This window comes from Varanus komodoensis, unplaced genomic scaffold, assembly GCF_004798865.1.
Source record: "Varanus komodoensis strain SLA01 unplaced genomic scaffold, ASM479886v1 scaffold14_1, whole genome shotgun sequence".
Taxonomy (NCBI): domain Eukaryota; kingdom Metazoa; phylum Chordata; class Lepidosauria; order Squamata; family Varanidae; genus Varanus; species Varanus komodoensis.
The window spans coordinates 25,515,962-25,536,131 of NW_025335438.1; the positions used below are offsets into that span (position 1 = coordinate 25,515,962).

Sequence of the window (20,170 nt, forward strand, 5' to 3'; positions counted from 1 at the left end):
AAATTTACACTGTTATACAAGCTGTATAACAGTGTAAATTTGCTGTCCCCTCAAAATAACTCAACACACAGCCATTAATGTCTAAACTGCTGGCAACAAAAGTGAGTACACCCCTAAGTGAAACTGTCCAAATTGGGCATTATTAGCCATTTTCCCTCTCCGGTGTCATGTGACTTAGTGTTACAAGGTCTCAGGTGTGAATGGGGAGAGGTGTGTTAAATTTTGTGTTATCGCTCTCACTCATACTGGTTACTGGAAGTTCAACATGGCACCTCATGGCAAAGAACTCTCTGAGGATCTGAAAAAAAGAATTGTTGCTCTACATAAAGATGGTCTAGGCTATAAGAAGATTGCCAAGACCCTGAAACTGAGCTGCAGCACAGTTTATTTATTTATTTTTTTCGATTTATATCCTGCCTTTTTCCTACAAAAGGCTCAAGGCAGCTTACATTATTCTCCTCCTCCATCTTATCCCCACAACAACAACCCTGTGAGGTAGGTTGGGCTGAGAGTCTTAACTGGCCCGAAGTCACCCAGTTGGCTCCATGGCCGAGCGGGGACTCGAACTCGGATCGTCTGAGTCCCAGCCCCATGCTCTTCCCCACTACACCACACTGGACAGGTTCCACTCAGAACAGGCCTCACCATGGTCAACTGAAGAAGTTGATTGCACATGCTCAGCGTCATATCCAGAGGTTGACTTTGGGAAATAGACGTATGAGTGTTGCCAGCATTGCTGCAGAGGTTGAAGGGGTGGTGGGTTAGCCTGTCAGTGCTCAGACCATAGACCGCACACTGCATCAAATTGGTCTGCAGGGCTGTCATCCCAGAAGGAATCCTCTTCTAAAGATGATGCACAAGAAAGCCCGCAAACAGTTTGCTGAAGACAAGCAGACTAAGGACATGGATTCCTGGAACCATGTCCTGTGTTCTGATGAGACCAAGATAAACTTATTTGGTTCAGATGGTGTTAAGCGTGTGTGGCGACAACCAGGTGAGGAGTACAAAGACAAGTGTGTCTTGCCTACAGTCAAGCATGGTGGTGGAAGTGTCATGGTCTGGGGCTGCATGAGTGCTGCCGGCACTGGGGAGCTACAGTTCATTGAGGGAACCATGAATGCCAACATGTACTGTGACATACTGAAGCAGAGCAATATCCCCTCCCTTCGGAGACTCGGCCGCAGGGCAGTATTCCAACATGATAACGACCCCAAACACGCCTCCAAGACGACCACTGCCTTGCTAAAGAAGCTGAGGGTAAAGGTGATGGACTGGCCAAGCATGTCTCCAGACCTAAACCCTATCGAGCATCTGTGGGGCATCCTGAAACGGAAGGTGGAGGAGCGCAAGGTCTCTTAACATCTACCAGCTCCATGATGTCATCATGGAGGAGTGGAAGAGGACTCCAGTGGCAACCTGTGAAGTTCTGATGAACTCCATGCCCAAGAGGGTTAAGGCAGTGCTGGAAAATAATGGTGGCCACACAAAATATTGACACTTTGGGCCCAATTTAAACAGTTTCACTTAGGGGTGTACTCACTTTTGTTGCCAGCGGTTTAGACATTGATGGCTATGTGCTGAGTTATTTTGAGGGGACAGCAAATTTACAATGTTATACAAGCTGTATACTCACTACTTTACATTGCAGCAAAGTGTCATTTCTTCAGGGTTGTCACATGAAAAGATATAATAAAATATTTACAAAATGTGAGGGGTGTACTCACTTCTGTGATATATTGTAAGTACATTGCAGGCAGTAAACTGTAGAAGGTCATTCCAGAGATAATATTATCTTCTTTAGAACTGTGCATGCAGATCCATTTAGATGAAAAGCTTCCAGACTTGAAAAACCTTCAAAATTGTATTCTTTGGATGCCAATGCTATGCTTCTACAAAATAGCTGCCAGTTTTGTATTGAGTTGTGGTTGCTTTAAGTATTATTCTTCAAAATCCAAGCCAAAAAACTTTGGAAATGCACATTTGACTTGCAGATATTAATAGTGTAGTGGTGATTATCATTGCTGCTTCTATACTGCTTGACATTTCAGGATTTCCATGTGATAAGATAAAAAAAAACACAACATTTCAAGTTTGCTACAGTTTCTTCTTCCTGAGCCAAATGTGGGAGACTGTTCTAGAGGCCATGTGCCACTAGAAGGCATCCTTAATAATTGTGATTTATGCAAACTGAAGCACTGAGAGAGCTAACACCAATATCTAATCATGTCATTTATGCATGCAGTATTTCAACAACAAGTATTTCTTATGCGTTATATTGCATAATCACCATGTAAGACAGAGAAAGGTGTACAGTGCTCATCTCCTTCTATTACAGATTGGGGGAAGCTGAGCCTGAGAGAATAGCTTCCAGTGGTTACCTAGTGACTGACAAAAGCTTTGAATTGGAGATGTATCCACTATATAGCTCTGAATTTTATGCAGTGTTGTCCAGTTTGTGGTTTCTAATTGGACAGAAGGAAATACCACTGTGACATGTTGAGTCACTGTGAAAATGCTGATCCTATCCATTTCCTTCTACAGCCAGGATAAAATATGATTACCCAGTGTCTCATATGTATCATGAGACTGTCATCTTTTTTTTTTTTAAATAAATGAGGCTGTCATCTTGAGAAACCTTTTATGCTGCAGATTTTTCTTCCATGACTTTTATGATGATCTGTATACTTTTCATCATAGAATTTTAAGACAATTTATATGAATGCTGAACACATTCTTCTGTATGCCTAATAGGGCTTTGAACCTGTGCTTTTTAAGTGACAATCACCATACCACATGGGGGGCTGCTTTCAAAATCCCCAAAGTAGATTGTAATATGACATGGGGAGGTGCACAGCAGCCTGTGGGAACCTCTAAAATTATCTTCCTGATACCCAACCAAGCATTTATTAAAAAAATGTTTATTACAGTCATGAAACCAGTGGTGGTTGATATGAAATGACACTTTTTTAGCCTTTTCTAGCTTCAGATTACTAAAGTTGCTAATTTCAGCTATTAATATGCTTTTGTAAGTATTGTAACTTTTTTAAAATTTTAATTTTATTTATTTGCTGCTGTGTAGGTATTCTCAGACTCCTGCATCTGGTATGGCCAGTGTGGAATTGCTTTTCCAGATAAAAGGTACAATTGTGAATATTATGGCCCAGCATTGCCACTACCAAAGGATGGCTATGAATTGTTGCAAGTAAGTCTCCAGTGAATTACAGCTAAAAATAGGAATTTTAATGGTAACATGGTAGAACCATATTTTTCTTAACCATTTTTAGCACAATGAAAACAGTTAATCCTTATGCTGTTGTTACTATAAATAAGACAAAATTTTAACTGCATGGCAGTAATCTGTATTCTGATTATTGAACTTGTCCTTATTAGTTGGCCTGCACATTTCTTGTTTTCAGTGACTTGTTTTCAGATCATATAAAATTACCAGAACCTTTTAATATCAATGGGTTCACATTTCTAAGGATGCATGATTTTACTGATTTTGCAGTCACCCTGATACTAAGTCAGAAGTGTGTGGCCAAAAACAATGGGATGTATTTTCCAAGTCAAATGTGTAGAGTCTACCATTGGAAAAAATGGGTACTGCCTTATCAATTTTGAAAACATTTCTTTAAATATTCAATTTTCTTTTAAGGAACTCTGCCCAGGTTTCTTCTTTGGTAATGTTAGTCTTTGCTGTGATGTAGAGCAACTTCAGACTCTGAAAGACAACATGCAGCTTCCTCTGCAGTTTCTTTCCAGGTCAGTAGGAGAAGTGTGTTGAGTCATTACATGTTGTACCTGTATGGAAGGTTATCTTTGTCTTGTCTTTTTAAATAAACTGAAGGTAGTTACTCATTTTCCTAAGAAAGATGAAGGGAAAATGTATATATGCAAACTACAATAATTTATCTAGCTTAACCCAAAGATTTTCCATATATTATTCTGTTCATCTGATGGTGGAATGCTATCAGTGTGATGTATTGAACAGCTTTTCTCTGAAGGCTGGTCAGTGAGTTGTGTGGAGACATTAGCCATTTTGTCAGAATAATTATTTTCTACAAACCAGTTCTGTGAATGGCAATAGTTGAAGTGTTCCTTTAATATGTTTTCTTTATATTTGTGTGTCTGTAATTCAGGTTGCCACTGGTTTGTATTTGGTGCAAACACACAGTATACAGTGGTTTTTGAATCGTAGGCAATAAGCATAGAAACAGAGCGAGTCAGAAGGGGTCTCCCGGGCCATCTAGTCTGACCCCCAGCTCCAGCCGGCTCCTATGTACTTGTATATGGGAGCATGCCCCACTTCTCTGATGTTGAGTAAGGATATGTAAAACTTGTTGTTTTCACTGCTGTTCTGGATTCTGTAGTTGGGTTTCTTTAAATGAAATGTTACTAAGATTTGCATAGCTGAAGAATTTGCTGGCCATTCTTGGATCCACAAATGTTAAGGGTATACTTTTAAAATATATTTGAGCCATAAGAGCTGCTTATCGTCTTTGAAAACAAATATTGTCCAGGTTAACAGAGCATAGCTCATCATGGATTGTTTAAACTGTGGCAAATCGTGTCACCCATGAGCATATCCAACATCCTCTTGGGATTTATTGTGTCATGTGAACCCAGCAAGCCTAGGTTAACCATTTCTTGCATAATTCGTGGCTTGTTCTAGAATTATGAGTTGTTTAATTTTTGCATAGTGAAAATGGTGGTCCATAGTGGGCTTTCATGTTGTGTAAGCTGGCCCATTATCTTTTTGAAATATCTTACATTTTCAGTGCATTTACAGAAGTAATATACACAGATTCCTAATGTTGATTCTCTCTTCAGGTGTCCTTCTTGTTATTATAATTTAATAAACCTTTTCTGTGAGCTAACCTGCAGTCCTCATCAGTCTGAGTTTCTGAATGTTACACAAACAATGCCATATTATGATCCAGTTACAAAAGAAAATAAAACTAGTATCACAGAGCTACAATATTACATTGGAGAAGAATTTAGCAACGGTAAGTAAAGCAATCAAATATTTGTAGCTTCTCAATATTTTTGCGCACTGTCTGGATCTTATAAAAGCAGTTCTTTGTGTGTGCATGTATAAATGAGCTAAACAGGTTCATCTGCAAGTCAAGTCATCAACTGGCATGGAAAAGAAGATTAAGTTGAGGAGGGGAAGTGAACTGTGCGTGTGTTGTTGAAGAGTTTTTTTTTTTTTTTAATGGGGCGGGGATGATTCTGTTGGATAAACTGGTCTGTCATTAATCCTATTTGTTAAAACTAATTTAGGAGATACAGTGTAATCTGGGTCAGAATATTCAATCTGGCAACTGTTTTCTTCTCCAGTACTCCAATGAATGGTTGGAAAAGGTTTCTCAAATGCCATCCTCTGTTCTTTTTTCTAGCTTGTATTCAACCATGCATCCTGCCAACCTCTTTAATCCCCGCATAATATAGTATGTAGAAGGCATTAATTAATTTAGATTGCTTAATATTAGAGGAAGTACTTTAAAAAGTTCCTAATTTATTTTCAAATGGTTTCAATTTTTAAATCTATATTTAATAGCTATTTGAATATATTTTAAAAATATTCCATGTTGGGCTTCATCTGAGCTAAAGCACATCTTATTTATTTATTTAATGTTTCGATTTATATCCTGCTTTTTCCTACAAAGGGCTCAAGGCAGCTTACAACATCTCTCCTCCATCTTATCCCCACAACAACAACCCTGTGAGGTAGGTTGAGCTGAGAGTCTGTGACTGGCCCAAAGTCACCCAGTTGGCTCCATGGCCGAGCAAGGACTAGAACCCAGATCCTCTGAGTCCCAGTCCCATGCTCTTAACCAGTACACCACAATGGCTGTCCAATATCCCAACCTTCATAAGATAGTCACCTCATTAGAGCAAAGAAAATATAGACAGATCCCTTTGCTGCTTCTCCCATAACTTTAGTTGGGATTATTTTACCCTCACCTCTTCTGTCTCAAGATTTGCCTTCTTTATGAGACTCACTTCTGGGTAAGCCAGAAACAGCATTCTGTATTTTGTGAAAGTGGTGAAACGAAAAATGTATTCTGTGTAATTCAAGGAGAACTGTGGAGAGAATCATTTGCCATTCTGAAGCTTGTGAGATGATTTTAAACTTCCTGCGAAATGACTGCATGTACTCATTCACATGTAATTACATTTGATTGATTTTTTAAGCAATGGTTTTGCATTGTGTGTGAAACAGGCCTTAATCTTTAGCTACCTTGCTGTAAACTCAAAGTCGGTTTGTTGCTGGTGCTGACTCGGCTTAAACTATATTTGTATTCTTCAGAGTTATTAACTTTGTCCTTTTCTTTATTAAATCACACTTTTCTAGCTATGTATAATGCCTGTAAAGATGTAGAAGCTCCATCAAGTAATGTTAAAGCATTGGGACTGTTGTGTGGAAAAGATGTTAATGAATGCAATGCAACCAACTGGATTCAGTATATGTTTAGTAAGACGAATGGTCAGACTCCTTTCAACATAATTCCAGTTTTTTCAGGTAGGAGACACAAATGTTCTGAAATGCTTTTTTTTTTTTTTTACTGAGGAATGAGTCATGAGAACCACAGCCTTATAGTGAAATACATAAGTGGTTGAACTATTTTTCAGCTGGGGGAAAATGGCACCAATTCTATTATTAGATACAATACATGGTATTAGATTCCATTAGTTTAGAGAAACTTTGGCTGGATTTTTTTCGACACAAATTTTTTAATATTTACTTGTGGTAAATACTTAGCACTTGACTAATCTAGAAGTCAGCACATGCAGAGAAGGTTAAGGGTATCACTATCCAAAAAGACTTGGCAGTTACTGGTATCTCTAAATATGCACCTTAATTCCAGTCTTATAAATTAGATTCAGTTCTGGAAAATACTGCTTATCATCCAAATTGAGAAGATCTATGGCCTTGGTCTGTCAGTATATTGTTCTTTCAGTGGTTCTTGAAGACTGCTGTGCCAAGACAACTTTAATTCTAGGTCATATGTTTGTAGCTCATAGGAAGTATATTTCATACTAGATTCTTTTTTGGCTCCATCATATGCTCCATCACATTTTTTATGTTTTGTGTTAACTTCTCTCGTTAGATGTTCCTATCCATGGAAAGATTCCGATGAACAATGTTACGAAAGGTTGCAATGAGTCAGTGGATGATGTCACAGCATCCTGCAGTTGTCAGGATTGTTCTGTTGTCTGTGGCCCCAAGCCACAACCCCCTGCACCTCCAGCACCTTGGCTTTTGCTTGGTTTGGATGCCATGTATGTCATCATGTGGATCTCTTACACAGGATTTTTGCTTGTCTTTTTTGCAGCAGTTTTTGGAGTCTGGTGTTACAGGTAAATAGGAATTTCTCTTCAATTTTTAGAAAAGAACATAAGATTGAGCAGAAATTTGTATAATGTTAAAAAAAATATGTTGTTTATTAAACCTTTTCGACATCCCTTTGTATGGCAGTAACATTTTCTTATACCTAGTGGTAACATTCCCTGTTCTTTAAGAAAGCATTTTGAAATGTAAAAGTGCAGCACATGGTATTATAGTAACTGAACATTGATAATCTTGTTACCTAGACAGATAAACATAAGTGTAAACAGGGTTGGCTGGTGCCACGGAGAGACTCATTATAATGTGTCCATTTGGCTTACCTTGGGCTCAATTTTGTGCTAGTATTGATTTAGGCAAAATGAGCATGGCTCAGTGAGGATAATGCGCTGTGTACCTTCAGCAGTATCACTTATGACTGAAACTACAGAGGCAGCAAAAAATGAGACAACTAAATGTCCTGTGAACTGTTATTAGTCATGGGATTTTTCTTTCCTAGTTGCTAACGCTAATGCCTCATAGAAACCCGGTTCATGCTAGACAGTTGCATCTTTGTAGCTTGACAAAATAAAAGCATTGTATGAAACGAGAATGTGTAGAAGCCTCTGGCCAGTGTGGCCAGTGCAAATTCTGACTTTGTATATTCAATAATTCTGTGTTGCTGAGAAGGAGGAAGATTTTTGCATGTGTGTAATAAGAGAGAATAATAGGAATTTGTAACAGATTTGTCATTAAGCAATATGTTAAGTCAGCCCTTTAAAATGTATTGAAACTACATGCTGTGCTCTAAATAAAGCTGAAAGCAATAAAGAAACCTGGGATGTATGTTTCAAAAACCACTTATTGAAAAGTGCAATAAAGATATCCAAAGAATCAAACAATAAGAAAAAAATGTTCCAGCTAGCCTTCTTCCCAATGAGCAATTATTGTATGGGGTTTTGCCACCCTGTGGAAACATTAAAACATTGAACCCCATTCTGCTCTCATAAGTGAGAGGGTTCTGTTGCACTTACCCTGCTTGCATGCTTACCCAAAGCATCTAGTTGATCACTTTGGGAATGCTATACTGGACTATATAGGACTTTGGTCTTATACAGAATAATTCTTCTATTCCTATGTTTACAAAAATGATTATGGATCAGGATTGTCTTAACTATCTTGGTGACAATTTGGCTAAACTACTTGATATGCAGTTGAAGTCAACACATTATTTAGGTTGGCCCTGAACTTCTGTGCCCTTTCTTTCCTCTACATGCCCTGCGGATCTTCTCCAGAGAGGCTCACAACCCTACATAGGAGAGGATATGGGGCTGGGGGCAGCGGGAGAGGATAAAAACCCAAGTCCAGTTCTGCCAGTAGAATTCCTCAACCATTTGAGAGGCATTTCTGGATCCAGCATGTGGTCTTTGAAGAATTGCAAAAATGCTTCAGGAACTATGCCATTCAAAATTCCATTGCAGCTCAATGTATTTTTAAGATTGGGTAGTAGTGCAATTTTCATAACTTAACATTCTTACCAGATTGACTTAAATATATGTGATCAAAGATCTTTTTATTTTTCTCAATTGCATATTATGGTTATTTTCATTATATATGGCTAAATACATCTTTTATCTTTTTTGGTAAATTGCAATCTACTTTATCACAAATTTAAGTAAAAGGAAAACTAGGAATGAGCTCCTAAATTATATTGTCCATGCTTGTCCCATTTATAGGAAGAGGCACTTCGTTTCTGAATACACACCTATTGACAGCAACATTGCTTATTCTGTTAACTCACGCCAGAATATTGGTAAGTTCTAGAATGTTATGACATGGGTTGACAACATGTATCATGTTTTTTCTTCTCTCACATGTTTTACTTTTTTACTTTCAATAATAAAAAGTAATATAAATAATTGGTTCTTAAAGAAGCCTGCTGCCTTAGAATGCTTCTCTCTTCCCACCAGTACTTAATTGTGTTGAAGACCAGGCTTCCTGTTTTTTGTTTGTTTGTTTTTGTTTTTATAATAGCTGAATCAAGCATAACAGTATCATGGCTTTCTTTTTTCATTTCATCTGAGCAACTTTATCTTCCTTTGTTTTAGCAAGTACATAAATAATATTGGGAAGCTCCTAATCTATTTAAAGGTATTATTGGTGTTGGGAATTAAAATCTTATTCATTCTGTATGTGTTCTTTCAGGAGAAGCTACCTGGTGTGAAAGTCTTGGTGAGAAGTTTGAGAATGCTTTAAGAGTCACATTCTCATCATGGGGAGCTTTCTGTGTTCGAAACCCAAGACCTGTTATTCTCTTCTCCCTGGTTTTTATCGCCATGTGTTCCTCAGGCCTCATGTTTCTCAAATTAACCACAAATCCTGTAGACCTTTGGTCATCTCCAAATAGTCAAGTTCGCAATGAGAAGGAATACTTTGATACTCATTTTGGACCTTTCTTCCGTACTGAACAACTAATTATTCAAGCTCCAAATACCAAGCCAGATATATACTCTCCCTATCCAACAGGATCTGATGTTCCTTTTGGCCCTCCACTTACCAAGCCTATTCTGCATCAGGTAATAGGAAAATTTGCCTTCTCTCACATTTACTGATTGCAGGTGAAAGTTGGGTTCCCAGAACAAAACCTTTTCTTGCATGTGATCAGTAGTTATGTCCTGTTTTAAGCCTGACTTCAAAGTGGTGTCCAGCAGTAAAGCTGAAAACTCAGCCAGCTAATTTGTGGTATAGATAAACATGATAATAAAACAGTCAATCAATGGTAGAATTTCCAAAGGAGCAGACAGAGTCAGAATCCAACCCAGGTTTTTAATTAAACAAGTATATCAGTCCATTTCGTAGAGGTTCGGCACTGGGGTTTGGTGCAGAGTTATGCATGGAGTTCAGTCATAATAAGGAAGGCAAAGATCAGTGAGCAAGATCGAAGGTGCAAAGACCAGGTTAGAAGTTATTTCCAGCAGTTTGTTGTCATGCGTGTAAACCTTTTATTGAGGACCTGACTGGATATGACCATGTTTCCAGCTGCAGTTAATTACCCAAGCCTAGCATATAATCTGGCAGGTTGCCTGAGGGAAAATATTTATTCTACTTCTCAAGTGATAGCATTCAGTGGGGACTCTGTGGTCTTCCTATCTCAAAGTCAGATTCCAAGTCTCCCTGAGTTAACTTTTCCTGTTCACCCTCAAGGGCCCTGCCTCTTTATCTAATGCTTCCTGAGTTCTTGTTTCTGACACATCCACTGGAATCAGGGCTTCCTTTTAACTAGGTAGATGAAGACTCCTCAAGTGGAGGCATGACAAATTCTTAGTCTAATGAATTTCTGGGTTGGGACAAGAGGTGAAGAAGAGGTTAGGAAGAAGCTGAATTTTTCACCACTGCTCTCCTTGCCAACCACTAGAATATCATGCCTGATGTCTGTGGAACATTGTTGAGTCAGATGGATTATGCCTCAGAAGGATAAGGCCAGGGGGAAGTTAATAAAAATCAGATGGAAACACAATATAAGATGGGACATCACCTAGTTAAATCACCTTAAGAGCTGGGGGCCACTTCAATAAGAACTCTTCAGTCTGGCAAGTCAAATGTTATGTGCTGTCAAGTCCTCTCTGACTTACGGAGACACTATTAATGAAAGTTCTTCAAAATGTCTTATCCATGACAGTCTTGTTCAGCTCCTGTAAATTCCAGACTGTGGCTTCCTTTATGCCTGCTGAAAACTACTTTTTGATACAGGTATATTAAATATACTTTAATCTTAGCTGAATAAGCCTCATGATGATAGAGAACATCCATGTTCTCCTTCTGATTTTGCTGTAAAGGTAAAGGTTTCCCCTCAACATTAAGTCCAGTTGCATCTGACACTAGGGGGCAGTGCTCATCTTCATTTCTTAGCCAAGGGAGGCAGTGTTTGTCTGCAAACACTTTCTGTGGTCATGTGGCCAGCATGTCTAAATGCTGAGGTACACAAAATGCTGTTACTTTCCCACTGAAGTGGTTCCTATGCATCTACTCGCATTTGCATGCTTTCAGATTGTTAGGTTGGCAGAAGCTGGGACAGAGCAACGAGAACTCAATCAGTTCTGTGGATTAGGACTGCCAACCTTCTGATTGACAAGCCCAGCAGATCAGCAGTTTAAACCACTGCACCACCCACACCCTCTTTTGCTGCAATATTATACAGTAAAATTAATTTTATGAAATTTCTATTTCTATTTAACCTGATTCAGACTCTTTGTTGGAAATATATTTTATCACAACTTGGAGGCAGAAAAATGTGGTGTTCATGCTTGGGTTTTTTGGTGCAAGGAGATCAAACCAGTCAGTCTTAATACTTTGGCCACCTAATGAAAAGGAAGGACTCACTGGAGAAGACCCTAATGTTGGGAACAACTGACAGCAAAAGAAGGGGATGGCAGAGGATGAGGTGGATAGATGGAGTCACTAAGCAGTTGTTGTGAGCTTAAGTGGGCTCCGGGGGATGGTGGAGGACAGGAAGGCTTAGAGGAGTGTTGTCCATGGGTTCACAATGGGTCGGACACAACTTCGCAACTAGCAAGCAAGCAAAGATGTTAAAATGTAAACTATAGTTGGCTTCATTCATTATGATCTGGTTTCAATGGAACAAGATGCATTGTTGAAACCTGTAGAAGAGATTCTGTCCTGTGTCTATGCTAAAGGAACAATGCTTTTTTGATTTCTTATTTTTTTAGGTATTAGACTTGCAGAATGCTATTGAAAATATAACTGCTTCTTATAATAATGAGACCGTAACACTGAAGGACATTTGCCTAGCTCCTCTTGCTCCTTACAACAACAACTGCACTATTCTGAGTGTGCTCAACTATTTCCAGAACAGTCATTCTGTCTTAGATAATAACATTTCTGATGCCTGGTGGACCTATGCTGACTACCATGCTCACTTCTTGTATTGTGTCCGGTAAGTACAGTGACAATACTTCCCCCTTAATGTAGCACTTGTCCTGCTTCACAACTGCTGTTGCCTGTCAGTTTAAATCATCATCATCATCATCAGGTGACTTCCATTTTCTTTGGTTACCAGCTGCCTCTTCTGAAAGATTTGCTTGAGAGAAAAATTCTCTAGCGTGTTAAAGCAAAACTTATAAGCAGACATAGTTTGTACAGTTCTTTGAGGCTCCATAAATAATGGATTATTGATTTAGAAACAAGGGCTGCAGCAAGCATTCAACCCTTGTGTCCTTTCCTCTCTTGCTCCTTTGGAGCATGTATTCTGGCTTTGTATTAGTTCAAGTTCTCCATTATGTCTGAACTGAGAGACTCTTGCTAAATATCAGTTAAAGCATGATCTGATCCTTTTCCTTTATTTGGAAAGCTTATTGCTTATTTCCTTTATTTGGAAATGAAGATCGATTGCTTTCTTGGAAGTGACTTTGATGAAAGTATGTTGCTGGATTGAAGTGTTAAGCAAGAAATGAGAAACAGAATTGAGAAGTGAAGAATACATTCCAAACTAAATGAGCCTTCACTTGAAGAAATATTGCCGATCAATATCTGTGTTGTCAAAACTAGAAGATACATAAGGGTTTTTTTATGGTTGAGTAATGCTCAACATACTATCAGAAAATAGCTGGATTTATAAAATGTGATTCACTGAAGTATTTTCATGAGTAATAAATGCTTACACATTTTGGCAATATTATACATGATTTTATAGGGCTCCAGCATCGCTGAATGACACGACCTTGCTTCATGAACCATGCTTGGGAACATTTGGTGGCCCTGTCTTCCCATGGCTGGTGATGGGAGGATACGATGGTAAGCATAATGTGTCAAAGCAGCCTTGTTGATTTGCATAGTTGACTTATTAACATGTCTTTAGAGCAGTTTTCAGTGATTTTCAATCCCTATCTGGATATTCATGCCCTTCATATTCAGCCCTATGTCCCAAATTTTATGAACAATTACACATTCCTTTTGCAATTTTTTAATATGGTGGCAGAACTTGTCTGGTAGCATGTCATGCTGCTTTGGAGGAAGATATAACATGCTAAGCAGAAAGTGACATGCGAGTTGCACATTGGATTTTCTTTGTTATCAAGCGTAATAACACCTTATATTAGATCAGCTGGATAGAAAATTTTGGTATTCTTACTCTCCGTCCAGCATTTGCTTATTGTATCCTTTGAACTAAATAATGATCTTTGATTCTGTGCCATTAGAATTAAAAGTCATAAGCTTCAAATTTTGAGCATGCATACTGAAAGGAAATAGTTATACCAGCAAATGAAGGAAAATGAAGTAATTTCTAAAGAGCCAAAGACTGTAGTGCATGTGCGTATAGGCAGCGTAGTGGTTACTGTGGTCAATGTCTGTAATAGTGGGAGCAAACAGAAGGAAGGCAAGTAGTTGGCCCCAAGTATTTTCAGGCAACTTTCACTAAAATCCTTTGGACTTACACCCTGAAGTATAGACCTAGATCAGCACATAAGATATCTACTTTTGGTAGTAAATAAAATGGGTCACATCTAGCAGAATGCGCTATGAAAGTGATATGAGGAAAGATTTAGACAATCTACTTAGGAGAGAGAATTTGCATACTGAGGAGATTGCTTATGAGCTGTTTGGAAAAATATCTTGTATAGTTTCTTATGAATTTTCTTCTTTAATGTATAGGTGAAAATTACAATAATGCTACAGCTCTTGTGATCACTTTTCCTGTGAAGAATTACTACAATGACACAGATAAGCTAATGAAAGCTCTGGCATGGGAACAGGAGTAAGTCTTTCTAATTGAGGCTTAACTGAATCCATGTAAATTCCATCTTTTTGAGATAAGTAGTTATCCTATGCAAGATAATCTAAAATACAGGGTGCAGCAGAAATACCTCCCACATTTTAAAAGTTAAAAAAAGGAAAAAGAAACAACATTTATTAAAAATTAATTTCACTATTGTTTAAACAAAGGGTTACAGTTTTTATTCATTTGGTTTTAAAAATTACATCCTCCAAATGGTGGCCTCTATTCACTATACACTGTTGTAGACGATTTCTGAAGTTTTCCATCACTCAAAGAGTCGTTCCAGGTGGTATTTCTGCAATCTTTTGACGAATAGCATCCTTTGATTCTTCAGTGGTACATGGTCAATGTTTGTAGACCTCTGCTTTCAAGTAACCCCAGAGAAAAAAATCACAGGGGTTGAGATCGGGCGAGCATGCAGGCCATTCAGTGTCACCGCGTAAGGAAATCAAACATCCTGGAAACATTTCCCTCAGAGCTTCCATTGGTCTTCTTGCTTTGTGTGGGGTGGCTCCATCTCGCTGAAACCACACATCCTGATTGTGAAGATCGTTTACTTTTGGTTCCAGAAATGTCTGCAGCATCTCCACATACCGGTCAGATGTTACTGTAACCAAGTGGTTTCTCTCCTCAGAAAAATAGGGTCCAACAATCCCAAGACAGAAGCATGTTTACAAGTTGAACATGTAGGAGACTGAGTAACAGAAAGTCTCACAGCTTGAACACTTTCTGGAGTTCGAGCGCTTTGAGGTCTTCCAGGTGGCTTTCTTTTCAGTGCTGAACCTGTGGCTCTGAAACTTGCAACCCATAGTAATATTGTTTTTCTGTCCGGAACAGCATTCTGACCTAACATGTAATGAGTTTGAAAAGTTCTCTGTGTTGCAATTACAGATTCACCATTCTTCAAAAACGTTTCTACAGCAAAAGCACACTGTGCACCAGTCCAAACCATATTGCTAGATGTGGGTATATAAAAAAAAGGGAAGTCATTAGCTAAATGAAGACATCACTGGCACTTGCATAAGTTCATTAGTGACACATAGGTGAAAGTTTAAAATGTGGGGGGTATTTCTGCCACACCCTGTAGTAACAAAGATCAACTTCATGGTGTGTTACACCCTCCCCCACCTCAAAGTCATGCAAAGATTTCATTATGTTCTCAGATAGGGAGTTACTTGCATTATTCAGAAATCACCTTGTTAAATAAAATACTAATTCTTTATCTGACATAATTTTCACAAGCAGTTTCCCATGCAAATAGAACAAGTTAATGTCCACCAGAAAATTTCGTATGTTTCAGGCTAGATACCAGGAAAATCTTCCTTACTATCAGAGCAATACAACAGTAGAACCAGCTGCCTAGAGAGGTGGTGGCTCTCCCATACTGTAGACATTCAGAAAGAAACTGGACAACCATCTGAGTGGAATGGTGTGAGTTGGTGTCCTGCAACAGCAGGGGGTTGGATCCGATGGCCTTCTTGGCCCTTTCCAACTCAACTATTCTATGATTCTAAAACCATGAATGGGTCTAAGTTTAGAATTCAAAAGATTATGTTAATTTGGAACATATGGAAAATGTGGTGTCTTCAGCATTTAAAATGGCTGAATGCTACGTCCCAGTCAGCATATTTTTCATCAAAACATGCAACATGTTATAAATAACATTTAAAAAATTGGAAAGAATGTTGATCAAGGTTGCCCTGAAGATCTGCCAAAGTAATTGATAAGAAATTTGAGGGGTTTTCTAAGAAATCAATGACTTGTTCTTTGTTTTTCAGATTCATCAACTTTGTGAAAAACTACAATAACCCGAATTTAACCATTTCCTTCTCTGCTGAACGTAGCATTGAAGATGAAATAAACCGGGAAAGCAATAGTGATGCCAGAACTGTTGTAATTAGCTATTTAGTCATGTTTATATACATATCCATAGCTCTGGGACACATCAAAAGTGCTGCTAGATTCTTGGTATGCATCTTTATCATTGTTGACAAGCAATTTTATAGCAAATTTTTAAAAGAACTAAAGATTTTAAAATTAATAGATTTTAAAAATTTTAGGTCTTCTACATATTTGTAATCTTTTTTCTTTGCCTTAACATTTTTACTTTTATATGGGGAACAAGCTGAAATATTCATGCTGTTCATTTTATCCCATTTCTTTTTTTGAATATCTAAATATTTCATGTTAAGGGTATATTAACACTTTTATAAACTCATTGCTCATGATCCTGCTTTGCATTGGATGTAAGTTCATTCTGAGTTAAAAGTACTAAAAGTGCAAGATTATGTTCAGTTTCAGAATAACCCTTCCCCTGATCCAGCAAAAGATTTCTGAATCATTTGTTGAATTAGGATTTGAAGGCATATGATGTTTTTATGCATCAGTAGTTTTGGTTTAAAAATTTAAATACTGTTAGCTGTATTGTATGTTAATAATTTTGCTTTGAGTTTTTTTAAAAAAGAGACTAAAATCAACAAATAAACTGTGAGTCTATATTGGAATTTAGCATCAAAGCATTAAAGTTATCATGACAGCACTGTGTTACTTTAAGTAAGATGCCTGTGTTCAGATGAAGATAGTAATGCATAAACTGTTTTTTCTATGGAAAACTAAAAGCAGACTGGGCAGTAAGTTATAGTTTAATCTGTGATTACAGTAGCAAAAAGTTTTTCATAACCCTCCAAAGGAGCTCTCTTGATGATAACATATGGTCAAGAGGCTCACTTCAGGATTGCTTGTGTGTGTGTGTGTGTGTGTGTGTGTGTTTGTGTATAAAATAAATAAAGCTTAAGCATTCATAAGAATTATATTAAATATATTTAATGTTTTGTTTTGTATCTTCATTTGTTAGGTGGACTCAAAAGTTTCATTGGGCATTGCAGGCATCCTGATTGTACTGAGTTCAGTTGCCTGTTCTCTGGGTATCTTCAGCTATTTTGGAGTCTCCATAACACTGATCGTTATTGAAGTCATTCCATTTTTGGTGCTGGCAGTTGGAGTAGACAACATTTTCATCATTGTTCAGACATTTCAGGTATTTTTGTGATGTTTAGAATGTTTGATGAATTTATTTCAAGTATAACTTACATATGAATAATCGTAGTAAGTGAGGTCAGTATTCTGTTCCATCCAGCATTTTTGCTCTGACCTGAGCTCACAAACTGTGGCCTTATTTTGGATTCCTGCAATATCTTTAAAGAAGATTTGAGACTCTTTTTGTTGGTTTGCCACATTAAATATATTTTGAATAGAGAAGTTTGTGTTCTAGATTTTTGAAAGACTTTCTCTGGTTCTAATTTCTAATAACTGAGTTATAATTCCAGAGAGATGAACGCCTGCAAAGTGAAACCTTAGATAAGCAGATTGGCCGAATCCTTGGAGATGTGGCTCCTAGCATGTTCCTTTCATCACTCTCAGAGACAGTGGCTTTCTTCTTGGGTAAGCATTCTTAATTTTTCTACATGTCGGCTTTTAATGTATTTTGTGCTTTGTTCATTCCTTTCATGTGGAGAAAAATGAAAATACTTCACCACGTTATAAATGCATGTTTGTTTAATTAGAATATTCTGTTTGCAAAGGCAGTATTTCTAACCCCTAGATATAGGCTCAACCCACAAACAGGTGAGGTATGGTAGATAAATAACATGCAAATTGTATATTAGATACACTGATCCCTAAAGAACAAATTGCCAGGATCTTGCTATAGTGGAGAGCCATAGTTCTTTATCTGTTTTTTTGTTGTTTACTGGTAATAATAATCATGCAATAAATGTACTGCTGGTCAAAAAGGTAAAAGGGGGCTCTCTTGTGGAACGAAATGATAACACAAGTTTTATTTTGTGGTTATTTATGAATCTGTATCACTTAAACTAAAATATCTTGCCTGATGAGGGTCTTTATTGAGACCCCTTGTCCTTAAACATGTTTCTTTCTTAAATAGTATTGAGGCAACCTTCTGTCATTCATATATGGAAGGAAGTCTTCAGCATGCTGTCTTAAATGGGAACTAGGGTGTGGCATGAGCTTTACATAACTTTTTGTGTAAATATAGTGAAAGCATGCAACATTTTTGTTCATTTCTCTCTTTTTTTTAGGGAGTTTGTCTACTATGCCTGCTGTTCGCACTTTCTCCCTCTTTGCTGCAGTCGCTGTATTCATTGATTTTCTCCTTCAGATTACCTGTTTCATAAGCTTACTGGGTTTGGACATTAAGCGTCAAGAAGTAAGTCCATAATTTCTGGATATTTATTTTGAGCAATTATTTTTTTTCCTTTTATACTGCCCCACAGCTGAATCACATTCATTTTGGCATTTCATTTTCCAGAAAAATCGATGTGATATCCTCTGTTGCATTAAAGGTAGTGAACAAGTCACTACTGTGCAGAACTCTGAAAATGTGTTGTTTTTATTCTTCAAAAACATATATTCTCCATTTCTTCTGAAAGATTGGATGAGACCAATCATCGTAAGTATTCTGTGATGTCTAAGAGGGACTAAAAGTTTCTACTTTGGGCAGGGGGCAATGGAAGCACTGCCAAGATTCTGGACAAGGCTGTAGTGCGTACTGCCTCACTCTTCCCCTCTGTGTTTGTCCCCACTGCTCCACTAGTGCCAGCTCTGAAGTCAGTCTTCCAGCTTTGGAACTGCAGCCAGCATGGAAAGAACCACACTGGCTGTAATGGTAGACAGAGTGAGTGCCAGAGTCCTGACTCTGACCTCAGAGCACTTTTCTGAAGTTGAAGCTGGGACTCCACCTTTTCCTATGGCTGTCTTGAGAGCATCTAGCACCCATAGCATTGTGCCCTTAATAGCTGTTACATTTAATCATCTCCTTTTAAAACAACTTTTTCCTGAATGGATAGGTTACACAGTAGTCTGAATAGCCTGAAAGAGTAAAAAGTGTTCAGTAAATTCTTTGAATTCAGACTTTCAAACAGAACCTTTAACTGTTGAATCTACCACACTGCCAATGCATGTCATGCTTTTAATTCTGAAATTCTAGTTCTTAATATGCTGAAGGAGGAGCAAGCTTATATTTTCCAGCAATATTGAGCTAGTGCAAAGTTCTTTGAAGCTGTACATGACAGGGTTTTTCTGGGGGAATTAAACCAGGCTTCTATTTACTATTTTTCCAGATTTCGATATTTGTAGGTATATTATCATTCAGCATTGCAGTTGTCCACAAAGTAGAGATTGGCCTGGATCAGAGACTATCAATGCCAGATGTAAGTGCTTTCCATGTGTCTTTCCCTTTCCCTTTTTTCAAAAGAAAAAAATATAGCAAAAATATTGAAAAATAGTATCACTAGCCTCCTCCTCTGAGATCGCATCCTATCTCAGGGTTAGAGAGATGAGTATAGTAGAAATTAAAATGCTTTTTGGTAACTATATTCCCTCCGTCTTTTTTAATTAGGACTCATATATGATGGATTATTTCAACGCTCTCAGCAATTACTTGCACGCAGGTCCCCCAGTATACTTTGTGATACAAGAAGGACATAACTATACAACTTTGGATGGGCAAAATATGGTGTGTGGTGGAATGGGATGCAACAACAATTCCCTAGTACAACAAATATCTGATGCAGCAGATATTAGTAGCTAGTAAGTGAACAATTCTTACTTCATGCAAATCTGTTTAGCAAAAATGTATTAGAATAGAAAAAGGACACTGACTGTATTTTTTCATGTGCTTACGCGTATGGTTTGCACAATAAGAGAACCTACCACAGTCTGCTTAGGCAAGCCACAGTAGCCTGTGATATATGGTGGTGTGGACAGGTGCCCATTTTTAATATTTTGTGGTCACTTGTGGCATGTCAAACAGAGCTGGCGAGTGGTTAAACAACCCTAATGGGCTGTTGTGGGGTTGTGCAAGGGTTGATTAATCCTTGTATGAACTATGGCTCCTGGTTCACATGAGACAAAAGACTGCAGCCAGGCACTGACTATTCAGAATGTCTGCCTGCCCACAGTGGCACTCAGTGCAGCCCACCAATGGCTTAAGTGAACCATGGTGAGCCGTTTGTAAGTACATGGCAGGA

At 38.0% G+C, this 20,170-nt stretch overlaps 2 protein-coding genes across 5 annotated transcripts in view; one reads left to right on the forward strand and one right to left on the reverse strand.

Annotated features, from left to right (window-relative positions):
• The window catches only part of NPC1 (NPC intracellular cholesterol transporter 1), a 34,498-nt gene that overhangs the window by 7,056 nt on the left and 7,272 nt on the right, over positions 1–20,170 (forward strand). Inside the window, exons 2-18 of the mRNA XM_044424012.1 lie at positions 3,080–3,202; positions 3,656–3,762; positions 4,831–5,006; positions 6,359–6,526; positions 7,116–7,365; positions 9,067–9,143; positions 9,536–9,906; positions 12,058–12,284; positions 13,041–13,141; positions 14,000–14,102; positions 15,902–16,091; positions 16,978–17,160; positions 17,450–17,564; positions 18,221–18,348; positions 18,451–18,591; positions 19,262–19,351; positions 19,540–19,730. Of these exons, the coding sequence (XP_044279947.1) occupies positions 3,080–3,202; positions 3,656–3,762; positions 4,831–5,006; positions 6,359–6,526; positions 7,116–7,365; positions 9,067–9,143; positions 9,536–9,906; positions 12,058–12,284; positions 13,041–13,141; positions 14,000–14,102; positions 15,902–16,091; positions 16,978–17,160; positions 17,450–17,564; positions 18,221–18,348; positions 18,451–18,591; positions 19,262–19,351; positions 19,540–19,730 (2,741 nt within the window). The remainder of the gene's footprint in view (positions 1–3,079; positions 3,203–3,655; positions 3,763–4,830; positions 5,007–6,358; positions 6,527–7,115; positions 7,366–9,066; positions 9,144–9,535; positions 9,907–12,057; positions 12,285–13,040; positions 13,142–13,999; positions 14,103–15,901; positions 16,092–16,977; positions 17,161–17,449; positions 17,565–18,220; positions 18,349–18,450; positions 18,592–19,261; positions 19,352–19,539; positions 19,731–20,170) is intronic.
• RMC1 (regulator of MON1-CCZ1) overlaps positions 14,111–20,170 on the reverse strand; it is a 35,378-nt gene continuing 29,318 nt past the window's right edge. For 3 of the 4 annotated variants that reach the window (XM_044424015.1, XM_044424013.1, XM_044424018.1), the window contains one exon: positions 14,112–15,079. In XM_044424015.1, the coding sequence (XP_044279950.1) occupies positions 15,017–15,079 (63 nt within the window). In that variant the 3' untranslated portion in view covers positions 14,112–15,016. Of the gene's footprint in view, positions 15,080–20,170 lie in introns of all 4 variants that reach the window. The other variant, XM_044424016.1, reaches the window with a different exon arrangement.